This window comes from Pogona vitticeps, chromosome 6 (genome assembly GCF_051106095.1).
Source record: "Pogona vitticeps strain Pit_001003342236 chromosome 6, PviZW2.1, whole genome shotgun sequence".
Classification (NCBI taxonomy): domain Eukaryota; kingdom Metazoa; phylum Chordata; class Lepidosauria; order Squamata; family Agamidae; genus Pogona; species Pogona vitticeps.
Window position 1 is genome coordinate 53,649,988 of NC_135788.1, and position 23,348 is coordinate 53,673,335.

At 43.8% G+C, this 23,348-nt stretch overlaps 1 protein-coding gene across 15 annotated transcripts in view; it reads right to left on the bottom strand.

Moving 5' to 3' along the window:
* The window catches only part of ULK4 (unc-51 like kinase 4), a 596,488-nt gene that overhangs the window by 471,003 nt on the left and 102,137 nt on the right, over positions 1 to 23,348 (bottom strand). For all 15 annotated transcript variants that reach the window (XM_078377379.1, XM_078377378.1, XM_073003534.2 and 12 more), the window contains exon 20: positions 12,029 to 12,190. In XM_078377379.1, the coding sequence (XP_078233505.1) occupies positions 12,029 to 12,190 (162 nt within the window). The remainder of the gene's footprint in view (positions 1 to 12,028; positions 12,191 to 23,348) is intronic.

The following is a 23,348-nucleotide window of genomic DNA, read 5'->3' on the forward strand; positions in this document are numbered from 1 at the left end:
CCCCTTCCTGTTGTTATATATTGTGATGGTTTTTGTTGTGTTATATAATAATAAAAATACATTGTTTTTTTTAAAAAGACATTTTAACAGGGGTCAGTGACTTTGTATGTGATGGTTGAAATGCAACTGAAAAATTACACCATCTGTAGGCATACTGATATAAATTTAACTGGCAAATTACTAAAAGTTAAGAAGTCACACACTAGCAAAGTTATGCTCAAAATCCTCCAAGGTAGGCTTCAGCAGTATGTGGACCGAGAACTCCCAGAAATACAAGCTGGATTTTGAAGGGGCAGAGGAACTAGAGACCAAATTACTAACATGTGCTGGATTACGGAGAAAGCCAGAGAGTTTAAAAAAAGCCACCTACTTCTGCTTTATTGACTATACAAAAGCCTTTGACTGTGTGGACCACAACAAACTATGGCAAGTTCTTAAAGAAATGGGAGTGCCTGATCACCTTATCTATCTCCTGAGAAACCTATATGTGGGACAGGAAGCAAAAGTTAGAACTGGAGATGGAACAACTGATTGCTTCAAAATTGGGAAAAGAGTATGACAAGGCTGTATATTGTCTCCCTGCTTATTTAACTTATAAGCAGAATACATCATGCAAAAGGCAGGACTGGAGGAATCCCAAGACGGAATTAAGATTGCTGGAAGAAATATCAACAGATGATACCACTCTGATGGCAGAAAGTGAGGAGGAATTGAAGAACCTCATAATCAGGGTGAAAGAGGAGAGCGCAAAAAATGTTTTGAAGCTCAACATCAAAAAAACTAAGATTATGGCCACTGGTCCCATCACCTCCTGGTAAACAGAAGGGGAAGATATGGTGGCAGTGACAGATTTTACTTTCTTGGGCTCCATGATCACTGCAGATGGTGACAGCAGCCATAAAATTAAAGGATGCCTACTTCTGGGGAGGAAAGCGATGACAAGCCTAGACAGCATCTTCAAAACAGAGATATCACCTTGCCAACAAAGGTCCGCATAGTCAAAGTTATGGTTTTTCCAACAGTGATGTATGCAAGTGAGAGGTGGACCATAAAGAAGGCTAGAGGAGACTCTTGGGAGTCCCCTGGACTGCAAGGAGATCAAACATATCCATATTGAAAGAAATCAACCCTGAGTGCTCACTGGAAGGACAGATCTTGAAGCTAAGGCTCAAATATTTTGGCCATCTCATGAGAAGAGAAGATTCCCTGGAAAACACCCTGATATTGGGAAAGTGTGAAGGCAAGAGGAGAAGGGGACGACAGATGGTTGGGCAGTGTCACTGAAGCTACTAATATGAATTTGACCCAACTCCGGGAGGCAGGGGAAGACAGGAGGGTCTGGCGTGCTCTGATCCATGGGGTCACGAAGAGCCGGACATGACTTAATGACTAAACAACAACAAAGAAGTCAATATGGGAGTTTGCTGCCGTGGGCTGGGTTTTGCAACTTGTGAGCAACAGGAAATGTCTGAGGCAACTTGTTAACCTGTGGCAATTCAGCTAATTAGATTCATGCTATCAGGCAGCAGTAAAATGATTTTAGCCGATAAGTATTAAAAACCATTCTAGGACTTTAGCTTCAAATAAACCATGGCCAAGAAAGGCACATTGATTTTATTTATTTTAAGAAAAATTGTAACAAGTTTTGGAAGAACAAACAAATTTTGAGTCTCAAAATTAATTACTATTATTTCTGCTTTCTAACATTACCAAGACTCTCTAAAAAGGGGGACAGCAAAGTGTGGCTTCTGGGCTATAATATAGCACCTAATCGGCTTTTTTGTGGTTCTCCTGAACTACGTCCCAGTACACCCCAGAATTTTAATTGTTTTGTTTTAAAATCAGAATTCTGTTTTGCTACCAGAATTCTACATCAAATTGCTAACCCGACTGCTTATGCAATAAGCTGAATGTTTACTGAGTTCTAAGGGCTGATTGAAATAGGACATCTGGTGCTGAGAGAAAAGAACAGGTTACTTACCTGTAAACATGGTTCTTTAAGTGGATTCTCTATGAATACACACTGATGGATTAAACAGCGCCTGCGCTGGTTCCTCTCGGAATTTTCCAGAGCTATGAGGGAAAAGATACAATGTTTGAGTTGCCCTGCACTGCGCAAGTGCAGCCCACCAAAAATCCCCAGTTCCATGTGCCCGCACATAGAGAGAGTTGGAACTCAGTCAGCAGTGACGGACACGTGGGGAGGTTGGGCGGGTCGTGTGTATTCATAGAGAATCCACTTAAAGAACCATGTTTACAGGTAAGTAACCTGTTCTTCTTTAACGTGGTTCTCTATGAATCCACACTGATGGGTGACTACCAAGCTACTTACAGGATGGTGGGCCGTCACTGCAGCAGTGATGTAAGGATAGCCCTCCCGAATCTGGTCTCATTCTTGGCCCTGAGGTCCAGTCTGTAGTGTTTGATGAATGTCGATACACTGGACCAGGTAGCTGCTCTGCATATATCGGGGATGTCTACCCCACGCAGCAGGGCCGTGGATGTGGCAACAGCACGTGTAGAATGAGCACGCAGGTTTTCAGGGAGAGGTTTGTGCTGCAACTCATAGGCCAACGAAATGGTGGAAACCAACCATCTGGACAGGGTCGACGTCGAAGCAGCAGTCCCTTTACGTTGGCCATAATAACACAAGAACAGTCTCTGGACTTTCCTGAAGTCCTTGGTCCTTGAGATATAAAAGGATAATGCACGACGAACGTCCAAACAGTGGAGCGTGCGCTCAATATCTGAAGAGGGTTCAGAAAAAAGAGTAGGTAGCAATAGAGGTTGGTTGACGTGAAAGTCCGACACCACCTTGGGAAGAAAAGAAACATCTGGGTATAACACCACCTTGTCCTTGAAAAATTGGAGGTAAGGGGAATCAGCCCGGAGAGCCGCCAATTCACTAGCCCTACGGGCAGAAGTGATTGCCACAAGGAACAAAGTTTTCAGGGATAAAAACTTCAGGTCACAGGTAGCCATTGGCTCAAAGGGGGGACGAACCAGTGAGTGCAGTACTGTCTGTAAAGACCACTGAGGTAATGGCCGTCTCACAGGGGGTCTCATGTTGGACAGACCTCTGAAGAAAGCTTTCACCGTCGGATGGGAAAACCATCTGGAGGATTGAGACCCCTTGGGTTGGAAAGTTACAATGGCTGAGGTGTACACCTTTAAGGTAGACTTGGTTAAACCAAGATCAAACAGGTGTCTGAGATACAGTAGCAATGTAGATAAAGAGACGGGAGATGATTGTAAACCCCGCTCTGTAGTGAATTTGAGAAAGCCTTGCCACTTGTGTTGATAGAGCCGCATGGTAGAAGGCTTTCTTGCCTTGTCAAGAACTTCCATTATTGATGGGATATCCTCCACGCTGTCATTTGGAGGGAGTCCAGGTCTGGGTGGAAGATCGACCCCGAGTCCTGAGTTATTAGGTGTGGAATGAGGGGAAGCTTGACCTTGTCGATTGCTGTCTGCAGAAGTAGAGAGAACCAAGGTTGTCTGGGCCACCAAGGTGCAATCAAGATTGCTTCTGCTTGCAGCTGGAGGGCTCTGACTACTGACCTCTGAACCAATGGAATGGGAGGAAACATGTAGAGAAGGCCCTTGTGCCAAGGGATCATGAAAGCATCTCCCAACGATCCCGGGCCCCGTCCTGCCCTGGATGCGTAGCGGAGACACTTCTTGTTGGAGTGCTTGGCAAACATGTCGGTTGTCGGAGTTCCCCACCTGTGGCAGAGTTCTTGAAAGATCTCTGAGTCCAGCTCCCATTCGTGATTTTGAGTGGAGCGACGACTGAGTTGGTCTGCAACGATGTTGTCCGTGGTGGCTATGTGGATGGCTACCGGGTAAATGTGCTCCTGGTAGCACCACTCCCAGAGATGTACTGAGAGGAACAGAAGGGACTTTGACCTTGTGCCTCCCTGCTTGTTCACGTAAAACATCGCTGTGGTGTTGTCTGTGACGAGCTGAATCGCCCTGCCTCTCACCAGAGGTAGGAAGGACTTTAAAGCCTTTATCATGGCTAGCAGTTCCAGATGGTTTATGTGCAAGTCTTTCTCCTGAGGGGACCACAGAGCGTTGATCTGATGACCCTCGCAATGGGCGCCCCATCCGAGTGGACTCGCGTCTGTAGTGACCTGAGTTGTCAGATGAAGAGGACGGAAGGGACGTCCCACCAAGAGGTGAGGTCGGAAAGTCCACCATTGCAGCTGCTGTGCCAACTCCGGGGTGACAGTAAGAAGCTTGTTTGGACTGTCGAGGAGTGGATTGAAGAGGGACAGCATCCAAATTTGAAGTGAACGCATCTTGAGGCGAGCATGGGACAGGGTCGCCGTTGTAGAAGCCATGAGGCCTAGCAGATGTTGTGCAAGGCTTGCTTTTACTCTTGCCCTGGGCTTGAACTTTTTATGGCCCCTACTAGCTTCTGGATGCGTTCTGGGGGCATGAACATCCGGGCGTGCACTGAGTCTAACCTCGCTCCGATGTAGTCCACCACTTGAGAAGGATTCAGCTTGGACTTTTCGTGATTGACGGTAAGACCTAGTGATTGTAACGTCTGGAGAACATACTGAGTGTCCTTTAAGGCCTGATGTCTGGACGTCGAGACAATCAGCCAATCGTCGATGTAGGGAAACACCTGGATCCCTTGAAGGCGCAGGTATGCTGCCACCGGAACCATGCACTTGGTGAAAGTCCTGGGTGCTGTGGAAAGGCCGAAGGGTAAGGCCACAAACTGATAGATGGTGTTGTTGAAGAGTAGACGCAGATATTTCCTGTGGCTCTTGCGTATGGTGACATGGAAATATGCGTCTTTTAGATCCAGGACCACAAACCAGTCTCCCTGCCTCAGAAGATGAATGACGGACTCTAAGGTCACCATCTTGAACTTGCGTACCTTGAGAAACTTGTTGAGGCTTCTCAGGTCGAAGATGGGGCGAAGGCCCCCGTCCTTCTTTGGAACCAGAAAGTATCGGGAGTAAAACCCGTCGAGGAGATCCTCTGATGGCACCTTCTGGATAGCCCCTTTCTGAAGGAGAGTCAGGATTTCCTCCTCTAGGATCGGATCGAATGATGTAGGGTTGACCTGTCCTAGAGGTGTGTGTGTTTAGTCGTTTAGTCGTGTCCGACTCTTCGTGACCCCATGGACCAGAGCACGCCAGGCCCTCCTGTCTTCTACTGCCTCCCGGAGTTGTGTCAGGTTCATGTTGGTTGCTTCGCAGACACTGTCCAGCCATCTCATCCTCGGTCGTCCCCTTCTCCTCTTGCCATCACACTTTCCCAACATCAGGGTCTTTTCCAGGGAGTCTTTTCTTCTCATTAGATGGCCAAAGTACTGGAGCCTCAGCTTCAGGATCTGTCCTTCCAGTGAGCACTCAGGGTTGATTTCCTTTAGAACTGATAGGTTTGTTTTCCTTGCAGTCCAGGGGATTCTCAAGAGCCTCCTCCAGCACCACAATTCAAAGGCATCAATTCTTCGGCGGTCTGCTTTCTTTATGGTCCAGCTCTCACTTCCATACATCACGACAGGAAAAACCATAGCTTTGACTATTCGGACTTTTGTTGGCAAGGTGATGTCTCTGCTTTTCAAGATGCTGTCCAGATTTGTCATCGCTTTCCTCCCAAGAAGAAGGCGCCTTTTAATTTCAGGGCTGCTGTCTCCATCTGCAGTGATCATGGAGCCCAGGAAGATAAAATTTGACACTGCCTCCATATCTTCCCCTTCTATTTCCCAGGAGGTGATGGGACCAGTGGCCATGATCTTAGTTTTTTTGATGTTGAGTTTCAGACCGTTTTTTGCACTCTCCTCTTTCACTCTCATTACAAGGTTCTTTCATTCCTCTTCACTTTCTGCCATCAGAGTGGTATCATCTGCATATCGGAGGTTGTTGATATTTCTTCCGGCAATCTTAATTCCGGCTTGGGTTTCTTCCAGTCCAGCCTTCCGCATGATGTATTCTGCATATAAGTTAAATAAGCTGGGGGACAATATACAGCCTTGCCGTACTCCTTTCCCAATTTTGAACCACTCAGTTGTTCCATGACCAGTTCTAACTGTTGCTTCCTGTCCCACATATAGGTTTCTCAGGAGACAGATAAAGTGGTCAGGCACTCCCATTTCTTTAAGAACTTGCCATAGTTTGCTGTGGTCCACACAGTCAAAGGCTTTTGCATAGTCAAGGAAGCAGAAGTAGATATTTTTCTGGAACTCTCTGGCTTTCTCCATAATCCAGCGCAAGTTAGCAATTTGGTCTCGAGTTCCTCTGCCTCTTCGGAATCCAGCTTGTACTTCTGGGAGTTCTCGGTCCACATACTGCTGAAGCCTACCTTGTAGGATTTTGAGCATAACCTTGCTAGCGTGCGAAATGAGTGCAATTGTACGGTAGTTGGAGCATTCTTTGGCACTGCCTTTCTTTGGGATTGGGATGTAGACTGATCTTTTCCAATCCTCTGGCCACTGTTGAGTTTTCCAAACTTGCTGGCATATTGAATGTAGCACCTTAACAGCATCATCTTTCAAGATTTTAAATAGTTCAACTGGAATGCCATCACCTCCACTGGCCTTGTTGTTAGCCAGGCTTTCTAAGGCCCACTTGACTTCGCTCTCCAGGATGTCTGGCTCAAGGTCAGCAACTACATTGTCTGGGTTGTCCGGGATATCCACATCTTTCTGATATAATTCCTCCGTGTATTCTTGCCACCTCTTCTTGACGTCTTCTGCTTCTGTTAGGTCCCTCCCATTTTTGTCTTTTATCATGTTCATCTTTGCGCAAAATGTTCCTCTAATATGTCCAATTTTCCTGAACAGATCTCTGGTCTTTCCTTTTCTGTTATCTTCCTCTATTTCTTTGCATTGTTCATTTAAGAAGGCCCTCTTGTCTCTCCTTGCTATTCTTTGGAAGTCTGAATTCAAGTTTCTGTAACTTTCCCTATCTCCCTTGCATTTTGCTTCCCTTCTCCTCTCTGCTATTTCTAAGGCCTCGTTGGACAGCCACTTTGCTTTCTTGCATTTCCTTTTCTTTGGGATGGTTTTCGTTGCTGCCTCCTGGACAATGTTACGAGCCTCTATCCAAAGTTCTTCAGGCACTCTGTCCACCAAATCTAGTTCCTTAAATCTGTTCTTTACTTCCACTGTGTATTCATAAGGGATTTGGTTTAGATTATACCTGAGTGGCCCAGTGGTTTTTCCTAATCTCGTCAGTCTAAGCTTGAATTTTGCTATGAGAAGCTGATGATCAGAACCGCAGTCAGCTCCAGGTCTTGTTTTTGCTGACTGTATAGAGCTTCTCCATCTTTGGCTGCAGAGAATATAATCAATCTGATTTCGATATTGCCCATCTGGTGATTTCCATGTATAGAGTCGCCTCTTGTGTTGTTGGAAAAGAGTGTTTGTGATGACCAGCTTATTCTCTTGACAAAACTCTATTAGCCTTTGTCCTGCTTCGTTCTGAACTCCAAGGCCAAACTTCCCTGTTGTTCCTTTTATCTCTTGGCTCCCTACTTTAGCATTCCAGTCCCCTAGAATGAGAAGAACATCTTTCTTTGGTGTCAGTTCTAGAAGGTGTTGTAAATCTTCATAGAATTGTTCAATTTCAGTCTCCTCAGCAATGGTGGTTGGTGCATAAACTTGGATTATTGTGATGTTGAATGGTCTGCCTTGGATTCGTATTGACATCATTCTATCATTTTTGAGATTGTATCCCATTACAGCTTTTCCCACTCTTTTGTTGACTATGAGGGCTACTCCATTCCTTCTACGGGATTCTTGTCCACAATAGTAGATATGATAATCATCTGAGCTGAATTCGCCCATTCCTGTCCATTTTAGTTCACTGATGCCCAGGATGTCGATGTTTATTCTTGCCATCTCCTGTTTGACCACCTCCAGCTTCCCAATGTTCATAGATCTTACATTCCAGGTTCCTATGCAGTATTTTTCTTTGCAGCATTGGATTTTCCTTTCACTTCCAGGCACGTCCACAGCTGAGCGTCCTTTCGGCTTTGGCCCAACCACTTCATTAGCTCTGGAGCTACTTGTACTTGTCCTCCGCTCTTCCTCAGTAGCATGTTGGACGCCTTCCGACCTGAGGGGCCCATCTTCCAGCGTCATATCTTTTAGCCTTTTGTTTCTGATCATGGGGCGTTCTTGGCAAGGATACTGGAGTGGCTTGCCATTTCCTACTCCAGGTGGATTGCGTTTAGTCGGAACTCTCCACTATGTCCTGTCCGTCTTGGGTGTCCCTGCACGGCATAGCCCATAGTTTCTCTGAGTTACTCAAGCCCCTTCGCCACGACAAGGCAGCAATCCATGAAGAAGGTCCTAGAGGAGGCAACCTTATAAACTCCAGGTGGTAACCGGAGGTGATAATGTTGAGAACCCAGATGTCGTTGGTGATGAGAGTCCAGTTGTGAAGGTAAGGAGAGAGGCGGGTGGTGTGGGAGGTTGGCAGTGGAATAGTCAGGGAGTCAAAGGTACTGTTTTTGTTTTCTTCCAGGTGTTTTGAAAGACTGCCTCTTACGGGACGGTTGGGATCTGAAAGCAGTAGATGAAGAGGAAGAAGCCTGAGGAGGGCGTTGGGAAGAATTGCCCCCATAAGGACGGTAAGTACTGGTGGAAGGCTGTTGGTAAGACTGGGTGGTGTACTTTGGACGCCACTGAGGTTTGGATTGTCTAGGTGGAGGTTGCACGGAATATGACTTTGCCGTTTTCTTACTTTTATGTAAGTTTTCCAGGTTCTCATCAGTATTCTGGCTGAAGAGGCCTGTGGCATCAAAAGGCAGGTTTTCTACTCTAGCCTTAATGTCCTCAACAATGTTGGCTGAGCGCAGCCAAGCATGCCTTCTCAGAGTGATAAGGGAAGCAAAATTCTTGGACGTGGCCTCTGCCACATGGCGGGCGGCTAGTCGTTGATATTTAGATACTGTGAGAGCTTCCGCATGAGTATCCAGACAGAGCTGTCTAATATCGTCTGGAGCCATTTGAAGGGCTGGAAGAACCCTGGACCAAAGTTGTTTTTGGTAGGCACCCATAGCCACTAGATAATTCACTGCACGTAAGGTGAACGTGGTCATAGAGTACATGCGACGTGCCAAAATCTCGAGCTTCCTTCCCTCCTTGTTGGTTGGGGTAGGGTGACCTTTTGTAGGGGTCTTAGTAGAACTAGACTCTACTATTAAAGAGTTGGGTGCAGGGTGCATGACTAGGAAAGAGGTATTGTCGCCATGAATCCTATTGAGATTCTCAGTTCTTTTCGAAATCGAGGTAGCATTGGCAGGATGCTCCCAGAATTCTTTAATAAGGTCCATTAGTTCAGGTATGAAGGACAAACTGACTGGATGTGTCCGTTCAGCCTCGATATCCCCGAAGATGAGATTCTCTTCTCTCCTTGGGGACTGCTCAATTGCCAGCTTTAAAGCTTGAGCCATACGGCCAACCATTTGAGTGTAGGAAGAGAAATCTTCCGAAGGAGAGGATGGTTTTAAGTTAGCTGCCTCTGGAGGCAAAGGTTCCCCAGGGATTGGGACTTCTAAGGACACCTCCGACTCGGTGTCATCTTCCGCATCGGAAGATTCCTCTCCGGGATGCTCCTCCTCCGAATGGTATGGGGAGGATGGAGGACAAGGTACTTTCGGCCCCGAAGGCATCTTTTTCGGCGCCGGAGGACACTCCTCTGCAGGTCGTCGAGGCGGCAAGACAGGTGGTGCAGTCGGGGCATCCTTCGGCGCCGTAGGTTTACCGGAGCCCGTTTCCGATGGTCTATTCGGGGATGGGGTTCGACGTGGAGAATGTGACCGAGAGGATGACGAGTAGGAGTACTTAGATCTCTTTCTCCTATGTCTCCTTTCCCTTGAGGTCAAAGAGGACTCTGTAGAAGAATCCCTTCTTCGCCGTCTCCGGTGGGACCTCTTCCGACCCCGACTGTAGTCTGAGTCGGATGGCGAGGAGTCCCTTCGGCGTCGGTGGCCTCGACGGTGCCTGCGTCGGTGACGGGGCTTCTTCGGCGGTGGTTCGTCGGCGGCGGAATGAGAAGCTGGGCGCCGAGGGACTGGTTCTTCGACTGGCTTGGTAGGTCGACCCCATGGAGGGGGAGGAGATATCGAACGACCCGACTCCGAGAGGAGTGAAGGAGATCGGGTGGTTCGCCCGGTAAGTATCGGGCTGAGCGGTACGCTCTCGGCGCCGGCAACGAGCTTGTCGAGCTGGCTAACCGTAGGCGACTTGCCCAAATCCACCGGTGGCGGTTGGCGAGGTGGAATGGGGGCGCCCAAATCGGAAACCGAATCCCGGTCCCGAGAAGACTCCTCAAGGAATGGAGAAGGCACCGACGCCGAGACAGGTGGTACGACCAGGGTAATCTCCTTGGTCTTCGCCTTAGCCTTCGGCGCAGCCTTGGAGGGCCCCTTCTTCGTTGGTGCCGAGGCTGAAGAAGAGGGCACATCAGACGAAGACTTTTTTCCGGCAGGCAATTTCTTGGATTTTCCTTTGGAAAGCTTCTTGGACACCTCCTTAGATGTCGAAGGAGGGGAAGAGGAGACCAAAGTCACCTCCGAACGAACAGTGGAGACCGACTGGACAGATTCCATATCTGACGGTTGTGAAGCTGACAGAGTGCGATTCCACAGAAAATACTTGAGGCGTTGCTGACGAGATTTTAGGGTCGCCTTGGTGAATTCCTTGCAATGCTTGCAAGAGGTGGGCGAATGGGTCTCGCCCAGACAGAAAAGACAGAGGGAATGATGATCCTGGAAGGGGAGCTTCCCGGAGCAAGCGGAACAGCGGCGAAAAGGTCCCTTTTTCGCTGACATAAGCCAACAGTTAACAAGCGGCAGAGAAAGTCAGTAATTGAAAGAATCCTGCTGGCGCGTGGCGCCTCAGCGGGAGGTAATAGGCCTCAATCAGGATCAAGCGGGAAGCGAAAGTACTTGCAATGAGCGCGCCAGAGGCAAAGGAAGGTCAGCCGGTCCGGATTCAGGGCAACGGAGATACGGATAGACGAAAGACAAGCCAGGTCAAGTCCAAAAAATCCGAAAACTGCGATAGGAGAATGAAATCTCAAGAGCTCTAACCGAGAGGTTCCAACTCCGCGGGCGGATAAATGGAACTGGGGATTTTTGGCGGGCTGCACTTGCGCAGTGCAGGGCAACTCAAACATTGTATCTTTTCCCTCATAGCTCTGGAAAATTCCGAGAGGAACCAGCGCAGGCGCTGTTTAACCCATCAGTGTGGATTCATAGAGAACCACGTTAAAGAATCTTTAATTACAAGCCTCTTCCTTAGCAATTCATGTTTTGTTTTTTGGTTATTTAAGCAACCTTTGTGGCGTTTTCTACTTAAGCAGCCAGCTACTGCTAGACAAATTTTAAGTCCTTGGCTCTCAAATTAGTTCAATATTATTTATAATTAAATTTATTTTATAATTAAGTAAATGTAATCTTTAATTAATTCAACTTTAATTAAGCCTAAGCAGCTTTGTGTGAGAAAATTTATTTCTTAATATTAAGAAATGTTATAACAGTATAGATATAAGACCCGTCACTGGGGGGCTGGACCCTCCTGGGTGCAGAGGACACCGGAAGTCATAGTTATAGTTGTTCCTTTAGGAACAGCCTTACCCTAAGAATACCATGTAACTACTTACTTAGTCTTTTAACAAATAACTACAATTTGTGATAGATATTATGGATTCTTTAACTAGAAATATAAAATCTTGATGTATTTTCCTAATCAAAGCACATAAGTATCATCACGTAAAAATAACCTTCAGAATAACATTGTAACCTCCACTCTAAAATATAAGAAAATCTAAGTACAACTGAAATACATCTATATGATTTCCTTACTTTCCTAGTTTCATTTTCAATCTCAGTTGTCTCCTTTTCATAGTGATTTTGTAAAGTGGTGTACATGGTGGTAGCAATAAATAATGCTAGGCCAAAAAAAATGAGTTTTCTGTAACAGTCTATATATTTTTAAAAAATAAACTGAAGCATGAAACTTAGAAACAATGAGTGGGAAACAAGATTTTCTTACCGAAATAGTAGTTATTCTAAAAGAATCTATGGTTGAATGCAGAGAGAGATGCCACAAAAGAGGTCCAACTTCTCCAGTGATAAATCCTTGGACATGGGAAGAGGAAGTGGAGCATACATTTTCAATAATCTTTGCTGCTATATGGTTTACAACACATTCTTCCTAAAAAGAGAAGCAGGAATTTTCCGTATTATGAAGCAACTACACTGAAAAATGATAGAATTCTTCAAAGGTACATGGAAATAGTATGAAAATCCTTTGATTATGATCTTACACAATTATTATTTTATTGTTAAACTTATTATTTTTATTTATTATTATTTCCCTACAAGGAAATCCCTCTACTTCATAAGCAATTGCTGCAGTGACCAGTTTCCTAAAATAGCTCGCATTTATCAGTAATTGAATATAAAAGTTAATTATCTACCAGAGAACCCATCCACCCCAGTTCCTCTTCACCGCATCCTGCTTTCTAACTGCTTTTCTCAACACTCAAATGCCTGAAAAGAAACTTATACCAAAGATAGGACATTTTCTTTAGATTCCTCTCTGCCCATATCATTCCCTCAATCCTTCCCTCCACCACAGTTCGGGCTCTGGGATCAGAAATATCACTGCTACAAGAGTCTGATGGACACCATCAGAGACCACACAATTAAATAAAATATATATGAAGCTATTAAGAAGTGGGGGGAGAACCATCATCAACATTTTCTGTAGAATCCTCTTTCTGGTAGTTTTAACTAGCAGAACCTTCTGCATACTATTTATACTACTCGAAGCCTGCAATTCAGCAATGCATATCTGTGGTTTTCTACATGTTTCTGAACTTCAGTTCCCACAATTTCGTACTACTGTCTCTTTTCGCAAAGATTTATATGAGCTATACTTCAACAACATCCAGAGAGCAACCATCTTTTGCTATAGATATAGCAAAATACTTTGATATTTAAAAGGTAAATGAGATGAATTTTTGATAATAATTCAAGTCACTTACCAAGGCTTAAAGATTGCTTCAGAATTGCCACATATTAAAGATACTTTCTAGGCAAATATATAGAATATGCTGATCAGATATTTTAGTATGAATAGCAATATCATGAATAGGAAGCACAGCAAAACACAGGAATGATTTTGTCAACATACAGCCAAATATGTCCCTTAAAGTTTTCTTTAGCTTGCATGAGTCAGCCAGTAACGGCATGAAGCATGCCCTAGGCCAGATAACCATAGCACATTGGCTGGAAAATGGTGATGGATTGTCAGTGTTCTATAAACTCAATGAGACTGTCAAACTAATTCAATTTGCTGCCATCTGAGATGGGACCACTTAAGCCCCTTTGGGACCTATTATCAAACAGTGTATAAGGAGGAAGAATGTGTCATTTTCCACTTAATTAGCTCTCTGGTAAGGAAGCCTGAACTAAACTAATATTTGGTCTCTTACAGAGAAGGAGTGCTTTTATCATATCACAAACAAGCAAGCTATGCTAGTTGACAAAAATGTATCCATAAGACATGTTGCATGTTGTTTTTGTTGTTTAGTCATTTAGTCATGTCCAACTCTTTGTGACCCCATAGACCAGAGCATGCGAGGCCCTCCTGTCTTCCACTGCCTCCTGGAGTTGAGTCAAATTCATATTGGTAGCTTCGATGACATTATTCAACCATCTCATCCTCTATCGTCCCCTCCTCCTCTTGCCTTCACACTTTCCTAACATCAGGGAGTTTTCTCTTCTCAACAGATGGCCAAAGTATTGGAGCCTTCCAGTGAGCACTCAGGGTTCATTTCTTTCAAAATGAATAGGTTTGTTCTCCTTGCAATCCAGGGGACTCTCAAGAGCCTCCTCCAGCACCACAATTCAAAAGCATCAATTCTTCGGCGGTCAGCTTTCTTTATGGTCCAGCTCTCACTTCCATATACTGTATCACGATAGGAAAAACCATAGCTTTGACTATTCAGACTTTTGTTGGCAAGGTGATGTCTCTACTTTTTAAGATGCTGTCTAGGTTTGTCATTGCTTTCCTCCCCAGAAGCAGGTGTCTTTTAATTTCGTGGCTGCTGTCACCATCTGCAGTGATCATGGAGCCCAAGAAAGTAAAATTTGTCACTGCCTCCATATATTCCCCTTCTATTTGCCAGGAGGTGATGGGACCAGTGGCCATGATATTGGTTTTTCTGATGTTGAACTTCATTCAGACCGTTTTTTGCACTCTCCTCTTTCACCCTGATTATGAGGTTCTTTAATTCCTCCTCACTTTCTGCCATCAGAGTGGTATCATCTGCATATCAGAGGCTGTTGATATTTCTTCCAGCAAGCTTTAAAAAAATAGAACTTTTTCCCCAGTTTCCAATTACTTTATACTAACAAATTCCAGCAAAACATGGCAGCTACTAAACACTTGCAGGTGTCGAAAAAGAAAATGTGCATCTTTTCTGAAATTGATTAAACTTAAAATAGTTTCTCCCAGCATTCGGATTTTTCAACACCCTATTCTTCCCACTCTTAAACTAGCATTGGATTGACCCCTTCCTGATTAGCATGGCATTTATTTTCCAATAAACTTCAACATGGAATTTCCTTTTTTTAAATACTTGCTGTTCTTACATGCTGTCAAGTTGTCTCCAATTTATGGCTACCCTATGAATGAACTGTCTCCAAAATGCCCTGTTCTCAACAGCCCTGCTCAGCTCTTGTAAACTCAAACCTATGGCTTTCTTTAGGGAGTCAATCCATCTCATATTTGGTATTCCTCTTTTCCTGCTATTTTCAACCTTTTCCACCATTATTGTCTTTTCCAGAGAACCTTGCCTCTTCATGATATGCCAAAAGTAAGGCAGTCTCAGTTTCATTATTTTTGTCTTCAGAGATAGTTCAGGAGTAATTTGCTCTAGAATCCCCTGGTTCATGCTTCTCTAAGCCCAGGGTATCTGTAAAGCTCTCCTCCAGTGTCATACTTCAAAGTAATGATTTTTTTCCTGTCAGCTTCCTTTACTGTTCAGCTTTCACACCCATATATAGCACTTGGCAATACAATATTGTGTATGATCTTGGCCTTCATCTCCATTGACACATCCTTCTCTCTGATGATACTTTCTAATTCCTTCTTTGCTGCATTACCGTGTCTCAGCTTTCTTCTGATTTCTTGGCTGCAGCCTCCATTTGGATTGATGACTGAACAGCGTCATCTTTTAAGATTTTAAATAGTTCCACTGGAATGCCATCACCTCCATTGGCCTTGTTGTTAGCCATGCTTTCTAAGGCCCACTTGACTTCACTCTCCAGGACGTCTGGCTCAAGGTCAGCAACCACACTATCTGGGTTGTACGGGACATCCAGATCTTTCTCGTATAATTCCTCTCTGTATTCTTTCCACCTCTTCTTGATGTCTTCTGTTAAGTCCCTCCCATTTTTGTCCTTTATCATGTTCATCTTTGCACAAAATGTTCCTCTAATATCTCCAATTTTCCTGAACAGATCTCTGGTTTTTCCTTTTCTGTTGTTTTCCTCTATTTCTTTGCATTGTTCATTTAACAAGGCGCTCTTGTCTCTCCTTGTTATTCTTTGGAAGTCTGCATTCAATTTTCTTTAATTTTCCCGATCTCCCTTGCATTTTGTTTCCCTTCTCTTCTCTGCCATTTGTAAGGTCTCGTAGGACAGCCACTTTGCTTTCTTGCATTTTCTTTTCTTTGGGATGGTTTTTGTTGCTGCCTCCTCTACAATGTTACGAGCCTCTATCCAAAGTTCTTCAGGCATTCTGTCCACCAAATCTAGTTCCTTAAATCTGTTCTTCACTTCCACTGTGTATTCATAAGGGATTTGGTTTAGATTATACCTGAGTAGTCCAGTGGTAGTTATTTTCTTTAGTTTAAGCTTGAATTTAGCTCCAAGAAGCTGATAATCAGAGCCACAATCAGCTCCAGTTTTTGTTTTTGCTGACTGTATAGACCTTTTCCATCTTTGGCTGCAGAGAACATAATCAATCTGATTTCGGTATTGCCCATCTAGTGATGTCCATGTGTAAAGTCGCCTATTGTGTTCTTGGAAAAGAGTGTTTGTGATGACCAGCTTGTTCTCTTGACAAACCTCGACTAGCCTTTGCCCTGCTTCGTTTTGAACTCCAAGGCCAAACATCTTTCTTTGGTGTCAGTTCTAGAAGGTGTTGTAAGTGTTCCTAGAACTGGTCAATTTCAGCATCTTTAGCATCAGTGGTTGGTGCATAACCTTGGATTACTGTGATGTTGAAAGGTCTGCCTTGGGTTCATATTGAAATCATTCTATCATTTTTGCGATTGTATCCCAGTACAGCTTTTCCCACTCTTTTGCTGACTATGAGGGCTACTCCATTTCTTCTATGAGATTCTTGCCCACAATAGTAGATATGATAATCTTGTGATCTGAATTTGCCCATTCCCGTCCATTTTAGTTCACTGACATCCAGGATGTCAATGTTTATTCTTGCCGTCTCCTGTTTGACCACATCCAGCTTACCAAGGTTCATAGATCTTACATTCCAGGTTCTTATGCAGTATTTTTCTTTGCAGCATCAGACTTTCCTTTCACTTCCAGGCACATCCACAGCTGAGCGTCCTTTCAACTTTGGCCCAACTATTTCATTAGCTCTAGAGCTACTCGTACTTGTTGTGGCGATTTCCTGTGAAGCCCCTATCCCCCCAGGTCTTCACGAGGTTCTCGCCCTTCTTCTTTCTTTGCTGCCACCAGGTATTACTGCCTTAATACCATTTAGTCATGGAGACCTGTGTGCTTTTAAAACTCGTCATTTATTAGATCAGGGAAGTTAATATAGGGTTAATATTCAATAAGTAAATCACAGATTGCTAATCACTTGTATTTCAATCAATTCTACTTTAACTTTAAATCTCTATTAACTCTTTGTTCCATTCAGGGTTCTTACAGATCTCTAACTCACTCTTAGTTCACTTTTAAGTTTCGCACTGTCTCTCACCGAATCTCCCTTCATACTCCATACACTTGCCTTTATATCCAGCCCCTCTCCCCCCTTGGCTTCGCCTTCCATCCACTCATTGGCTCCTTCTTCACTGTTCTACTGTGACGGACAGGTGAGGGCAGGGCTGTTCGCTACACTTGTCCTTCACTCTTCCTCAGTAGCATGTTGGATGCCTTCTGATCTGAGGGACTCATTTTGTTTCTGTCCATGGAATTTTCTTGGCAAAGATCATGGAGTGGCTTGCCAGTTCCTGCTCCAGATGGATCGCATTTAGTCAGAACTCTCTACTATGACCTGTCCGTCTTGGGTGTCCCTGCATGGCATAGCCCATAGCTTCTCTGAATTACTCAAGCCCCTTTGCCATGACAAGGCAGCAATCCATGAAGGGGAGATTCTACTCTGTCTAACTGCAAACATCATTTGGGTTTTTAAAAAAATCTAATGTTGTCCATTCACTTAGTTAAGGATAATTTTGCAGATGATTCCCAAACTGCTTGGGGTTTCACCATCTATGAAGAATTTGGTGTTATCTGTAAACCTGACTAGTTCAATACAATGTCTAGACAATTTATAATAAAGGAGTTAGCACAGGTCTAATATCAATGCCTGAAGGCTTTTATTGCCTGTGGGATCTATAAAATACTGAGAGGGAGTATAATAATGTATTCTTAAGGGTAACTATAATTATTTGTGAAGAGGCCAAATACCAGTTTCTTCTTGCTGGTGGCATTTTCACATAAATAACTTTAATTCTCACAACCTTAAATAAATGTCCTTCAACAGAGAAGCAACTTTAATGGATGAAACTTTTCTAGATCTATAATAATACTTTCATGAAGTTCAGATTGGAACCAATGGCACTCAAAGTAATAACCAAAAGAGGGAGGCTGAGTTTTATTTTAGGCTGAATGAGAGATTAGGAAATTCCAGCCCTCCAGGTGCTGCTAGAATACAGTTCCTGTTAGCCTTCACTAGCAAAGCCAATGATAAGGAATGCTGGGAATTGCAGTGCAATACTCTGACTTAAATTCATGTTTCATCAGTTTATCTCCTATTTCAAAACATGCAAGTAGCTATGCCATACATATTTTATTACAAAACACTTTTTGGCATACTAGGTATTAAGAATTTATTTGATAGGTCAAAATAGATAACATTATTTACCTGTAACCATGGTTCTTCAAGTGGACCTCTGTGAATTCACACAATTGGGTTTGACAGCGCCTGCGCTGGTCTTCTCGGAATCTTCTAGAGCTTTTCTAAAAAAGTAACAAAGTTTAAATCGTGCATGCTCCACCCGCCTCAGCCTTCAGTTCCATTAATCCGCCACAATAGCCTGAGCTTAACATGTGCATAATCAGTGATGGATAGTGGGGAGGCTGGGTAGGATGTATGAATTCACAGAGGTCTGCTTGAAGAACCGTGGTTACAGTTAAGTAACTTGTCTTTCTTCTTCATGGCCTCTGTGAATGCACACAACCAGGTGACTAGCAAGCTCACTTACCGGAAGTCAAAACTGCCCTGCCAAAGCTTGTCTCCATTTTGGCCCGAACGCCAAGTCTGTAGTGTGTCACAAAGGTGGATGCAGTAGACCAAGTGGCCGCTCTGCAGATGTCGGGAATGTCCACACCACAGAGCAAAGCTGTAAAGAGCCTTGTGGCGCAGTGGTTAAATCGCTGTACTGCAGCTAAAGCTGTGCTCACGACCTGGGGTTCAAATCCCAGGTAGCCGGCTCAAGGTTGACTCAGCCTTCTATCCTTCTGAGGTCGGTAAAATGAGTACCCAGCTTGCTGGGGGGGCAATGTGTAGCCTGCATAATTAAATTGTAAACCGCCCAGAGAGTGCTTGAAGCGCTATGGGGCGGTATATAAGCAGCACGCTTTGCTTTTTTGCTTTAGATGTTGCCACAGCTCTAGGGGAATGTCCCTTCAGACCTCCTGGGACAGTTTTGCCTTGTAACTCATAAGCCAGAGCAATAGTGGAGACAAGCCATCTAGATATGGTCGAGGATGAAGCAGGTAAACCCTTGTGTGGTCCCTGGAAACAGAGGAAAAGCCTTGGAGCAGCATGGAAGTCTTTTGTCCTAGAGGTATAATACGCCAAAGCTCTTCGAACATCCAGAGAATGGAGCATGGGTTCGACATCTGAGGAGGGTTAAGGAAATAACATTGGTAATGAAGAGGGTTGATTAAGGTGAAAATCAGAGACAACCTTTGGCAAAAAGGAAACATCTGGATAACATAACTTTGTCTTTGAAGAATTGCAGGTAAGGGGTGTCTGATCTTAGAGATGCCAACTCACTTGCTCTTCTCACAGACGTAACAGCTGTCAGCATATCCGTTCTCCTAGAAGAAACAGACAGCTCAGAATAGAGAGGTTCCAGGTCTGGTTGACCCCTATTTAAGTTGAGATGAGTCCCAGTCTCAACCAGGCTGTCCCACCAGCACCTTTGCCAAGTCTATTCCCATTTAAAAATCATTGAGAAACCAAAATATAATCCTGAGCCTCAGAGTCATTAAGATCTCTCAGTACTCAAGAAAATACTGGACTCAAGGTAGCTAGTTCCGTGGCCTGAAAGAATTCAATTTAAGCATTAAGTATTTGGTAGCAGTTAATCGGTTCAAGAGATCAAACAAAAGATCTTTGGTATATTTGTTTTATTAGAAAAATAAAGATTTGAAAAGTAATTCAGTTTGTTACAAAAGCAAAGCAATCAGAAACATTTCCATAACTATCCAGTTAGAACTCTAACAAACTCCAGCTAGAAAAATAAAACAATAAAATCACTAGCTAAGAAAAAGAAGGAAAAGCATTGCTTCTCCCCTAGCTACTTGAAAACTACATCTTAAAAGAATTTCAGGAACTCCAATGTCCATCTAAGAAACCATAGTCCATTAAAATCCATAAGGCAAAAAAATTCCCCTCAGAAATCCATGATGGAAAAGAAGTCTTAAAAATCCATAGTGGAAAAGATCTTCTTAGAAATCCATGAGATGAAAAAGAACTCTTCTCTCCCTCTGCAAAACTGCATTTCTCTTCTCTGCTGAAACCCCCCCCCTTCTTCCTTCCACCGACAACAACCAATCAGGAAGAAGTAGCTATCTCCCTTAGTCCTTCCATTCTCATGAGAACACAGGTGTTATTTTGGTTTCACAGCTAGGATGTTTAGACTTCAGTAGGAATGGAATGTTTAGAATTCTGTATCCTGGGTGACTAGATAAGAACAAGGACTTCTGTGAAAGAAAACAGCATCTGGAAACTTCCATTAGAATACACAGACCAAGGATGGATTCTTTCTGGCTATTTCTATGACTACAAATCCCATTTAGAAATTACCTTATGGCTTCTATAACCCATATCATCACAACAGCAACAAAGTTTTGAATGGCAGCAAATGTATGTCACAAGAGACCATAGGCTCAAATGGGTGGCACGTAAGCACACATAATACAACTGTAAGAGACCATTGGGGTACTGGAGATTTAACAGGAGGACGAATGTTTGCAAGTCCTTTCAAAAATGATTTAAGAGTCGGATGAGAAAAAAGTCATGCTGAATCAGAGTTTCTAGGTTGGAAGGAAACGATGGCTGAAATATAAACTTTGAGTGGACAGAGCCAAACCAGAATCAAACAAGTAGCGCAAATATGTGAGCATGGTTTGGAGAGAGACTGTCTTGATTCAGCAAATTTTAGGAAATTATGCCATTTATTTTTGTAGAGGAGCTTTGTAGATGGTTTTCTAGCTATATCTAAAATCTCTTGGGTTGATGGTAAATCTTCCAAGCCATCAAGTGCAGAGACTGTAGGTCTAGGTTAAGGATATTGCCTGTGTTCTGAGTTAGAAGATGTGTCTGAGGACATCCATAGCCGTTTCCCTGAGGGTGGAAAACCAGGGTTGATGAAGCCACCATGGTTCAATGAAGTTGGCCTCCACTCGTAGTTGCCTTGCTCTGACCAGAGGCCTCTGGATCAGTGGGATTGGAGGAAAGAGATACAGAAGATATGCCTCCCACAGAATCATGAACGTATTCCCAAGGGAGTATGTACATCTGCCTGCACGAGAAGCATACTTTGCACACTTCTTGTTGATGTTTGTCACAAACATGTCTGTGGAGGGTCGACCCCACTGGTTGCAGAGCATTTTAAAGATGTCCTCCTTCAGTTCCCATTCATGGGACTGTTCCGTCAAGCGACTCAGTTTATCTGCAAGTTGGTTGTCGCTCGTTGATATGTGTAGAGTAATTGGGAAGAAATGGTGAAGGTAATACCATTCCGATAGATGTACAGATAGGTAGAGGAGGGACATGGATCTCGTTCCTCCCTGTTTGTTGATATAGAACATGGTCGTGGTGTTGTCGGTGATTATTTGTACACCACGACCCTGTATCAGTGGGAGGAACGCTCTGAATGCCTTTATAACTGCCAGCATTTTGAGATGATTGATGTGAAAGCCTCTGTCCCGATGAGACCATAGAACATGGATCTTATGAGGCGTGCAGTGTGCCCCCCATCCTGTGGAACTGGCATCTCTCGTGACTTGAACAGACAGCTGTAGAGGTCGAAAGGGACGGCCAATTAGTAGATGTGGCCTGAAAGCCCACCATTGTAATTGCCTTGCCAGTTCTGGGGTAACCTTTCCTTGGGCTGTCTTGAAGAGGGTTGAATAGGTGCAGAAACCATGCTTGGAGGGAGTGCATCTTTAGGCGCGCGTGTGTTAATGCTGATTTTGTTGAGGCCATGAGGCCGAGTAGGTGCTGAGCATGATGCACTGAGATGTATGCGTGAGGATGAAATTTGTGAACAGCCTTCATCAGCTTCCGAATGTGATAAGCTTGGTTATGAAAGTTCATAAAATGATTTATTGATGGGATTTGTAATCACAAAGTTAGTCAGAATGAATTCATCTTGGTTTCTGTGTGTGAGTTGAGAGTGGAAATTTCTAAAGTTGATTCCTAGTTGTGCCTCTGTACAGTCCAGCGTGGCCTTATCTCGTAACTAAGCAACCTGGCTAGTACAGAGTGAGGAAGACTCAACAAGTTTTCCTTAAGCCTCATGGGAAGAAGAAAGGGAGGATAATTCCAACACGAGGGAAGCAAGAAGATGGATGCCAACAAGGACTCGGGATGGACTATATAATTCTAAGGACAGTAAGACTGAGCTTTTCCTATTGAGCAAACATATTTTTGGATTTCCAGAAGCCTGATGTATTGTTGTTTTTATAATGGACTATGGAATCTGCAGTTTTGCTTTAAAATGTAGATTTTGCTGAAGCTGGAGGGGAGGTCCGCCTTCCCCTTCTTTTTGTTAATTAGCTGTTTTATTATTTTCGTTTTTTCTAGAGGAATTCAATCTCTTGTCAATGGGGATGGGATTGGAAATATGTAAATATGCTTTGCTATGCTTCGCTTAAACTGATTTCTCTCAGAACTATATTTTTCTAATAAAAGTAAATATGCTTAAGATCTGGAAGTTAGCTTCTTGAATAGACACAAGCTGTTATAAATAATTGGCTTATCTAAATTGATGCATTTTACAAAGCCACGTATACTTAACGCTACCAATTTGGGTCCAACTGATTTATGAGTGCTAGAAGGATGAGATTCCCTGGTACTCACGTGTGTGGCTTGGTTCTCAATGAAATCGGTCAGACTTGGTACCAGAGTAAATTTTAGCTGCCCTAAGGCAAAATTTACGGACCCTATTTTGCCTGGTAAAGGAGCGATTTACTTTGGAACCTCTCTGCCCGTGGCTGAGCAATTTCTTAGGAAATTGGCTTTGCTCACATGGTGGCCAGCGGCCGGATGCATTTCATGTGCCGTGTTAATTGGTTTATGACTGGAGACATTTCCCTTGCGTAAGGTTTAGGCCAAGGCAGGGAGAAATTCTTTCAGTTGTTGTTAATTGTTTTAGGGCTGGAGAAATTCCTATGCGTGATTACGGCTTAGGCTGATGCATGCAGAGTTTCTTTCAGTGCCTAAGTGTAGCAGGAACAGCCACACGCTGTTCTAAACTGCAAGCTCTGATCATTAAGGTGACAGAGTGGCAAGAGTACCTAATTTTAAGCTGGAGTCTATTGAGAAGTTAACCAGGAGACACTGAAAAATAAAAATTTACTATTTCCAACCCTAGACCAGTAGAGAAAGGACAGATTCCTGAGGGAATATCTGGTCTCTGTCAAGCAGACAGTTTTACAGCTGCCCTTCCTGAGCTGATTGCTTCGGTAACGGCTCCAGGGTGTGAGGAAGTGAATGCAGGCTGAGAGGAGAAAACATGTCTCATAAACGTAGCTCCTCTCCCACAGATGCTGAGATAGAGGGTATTACTCAGAAATGCTCTACAAAAGACATT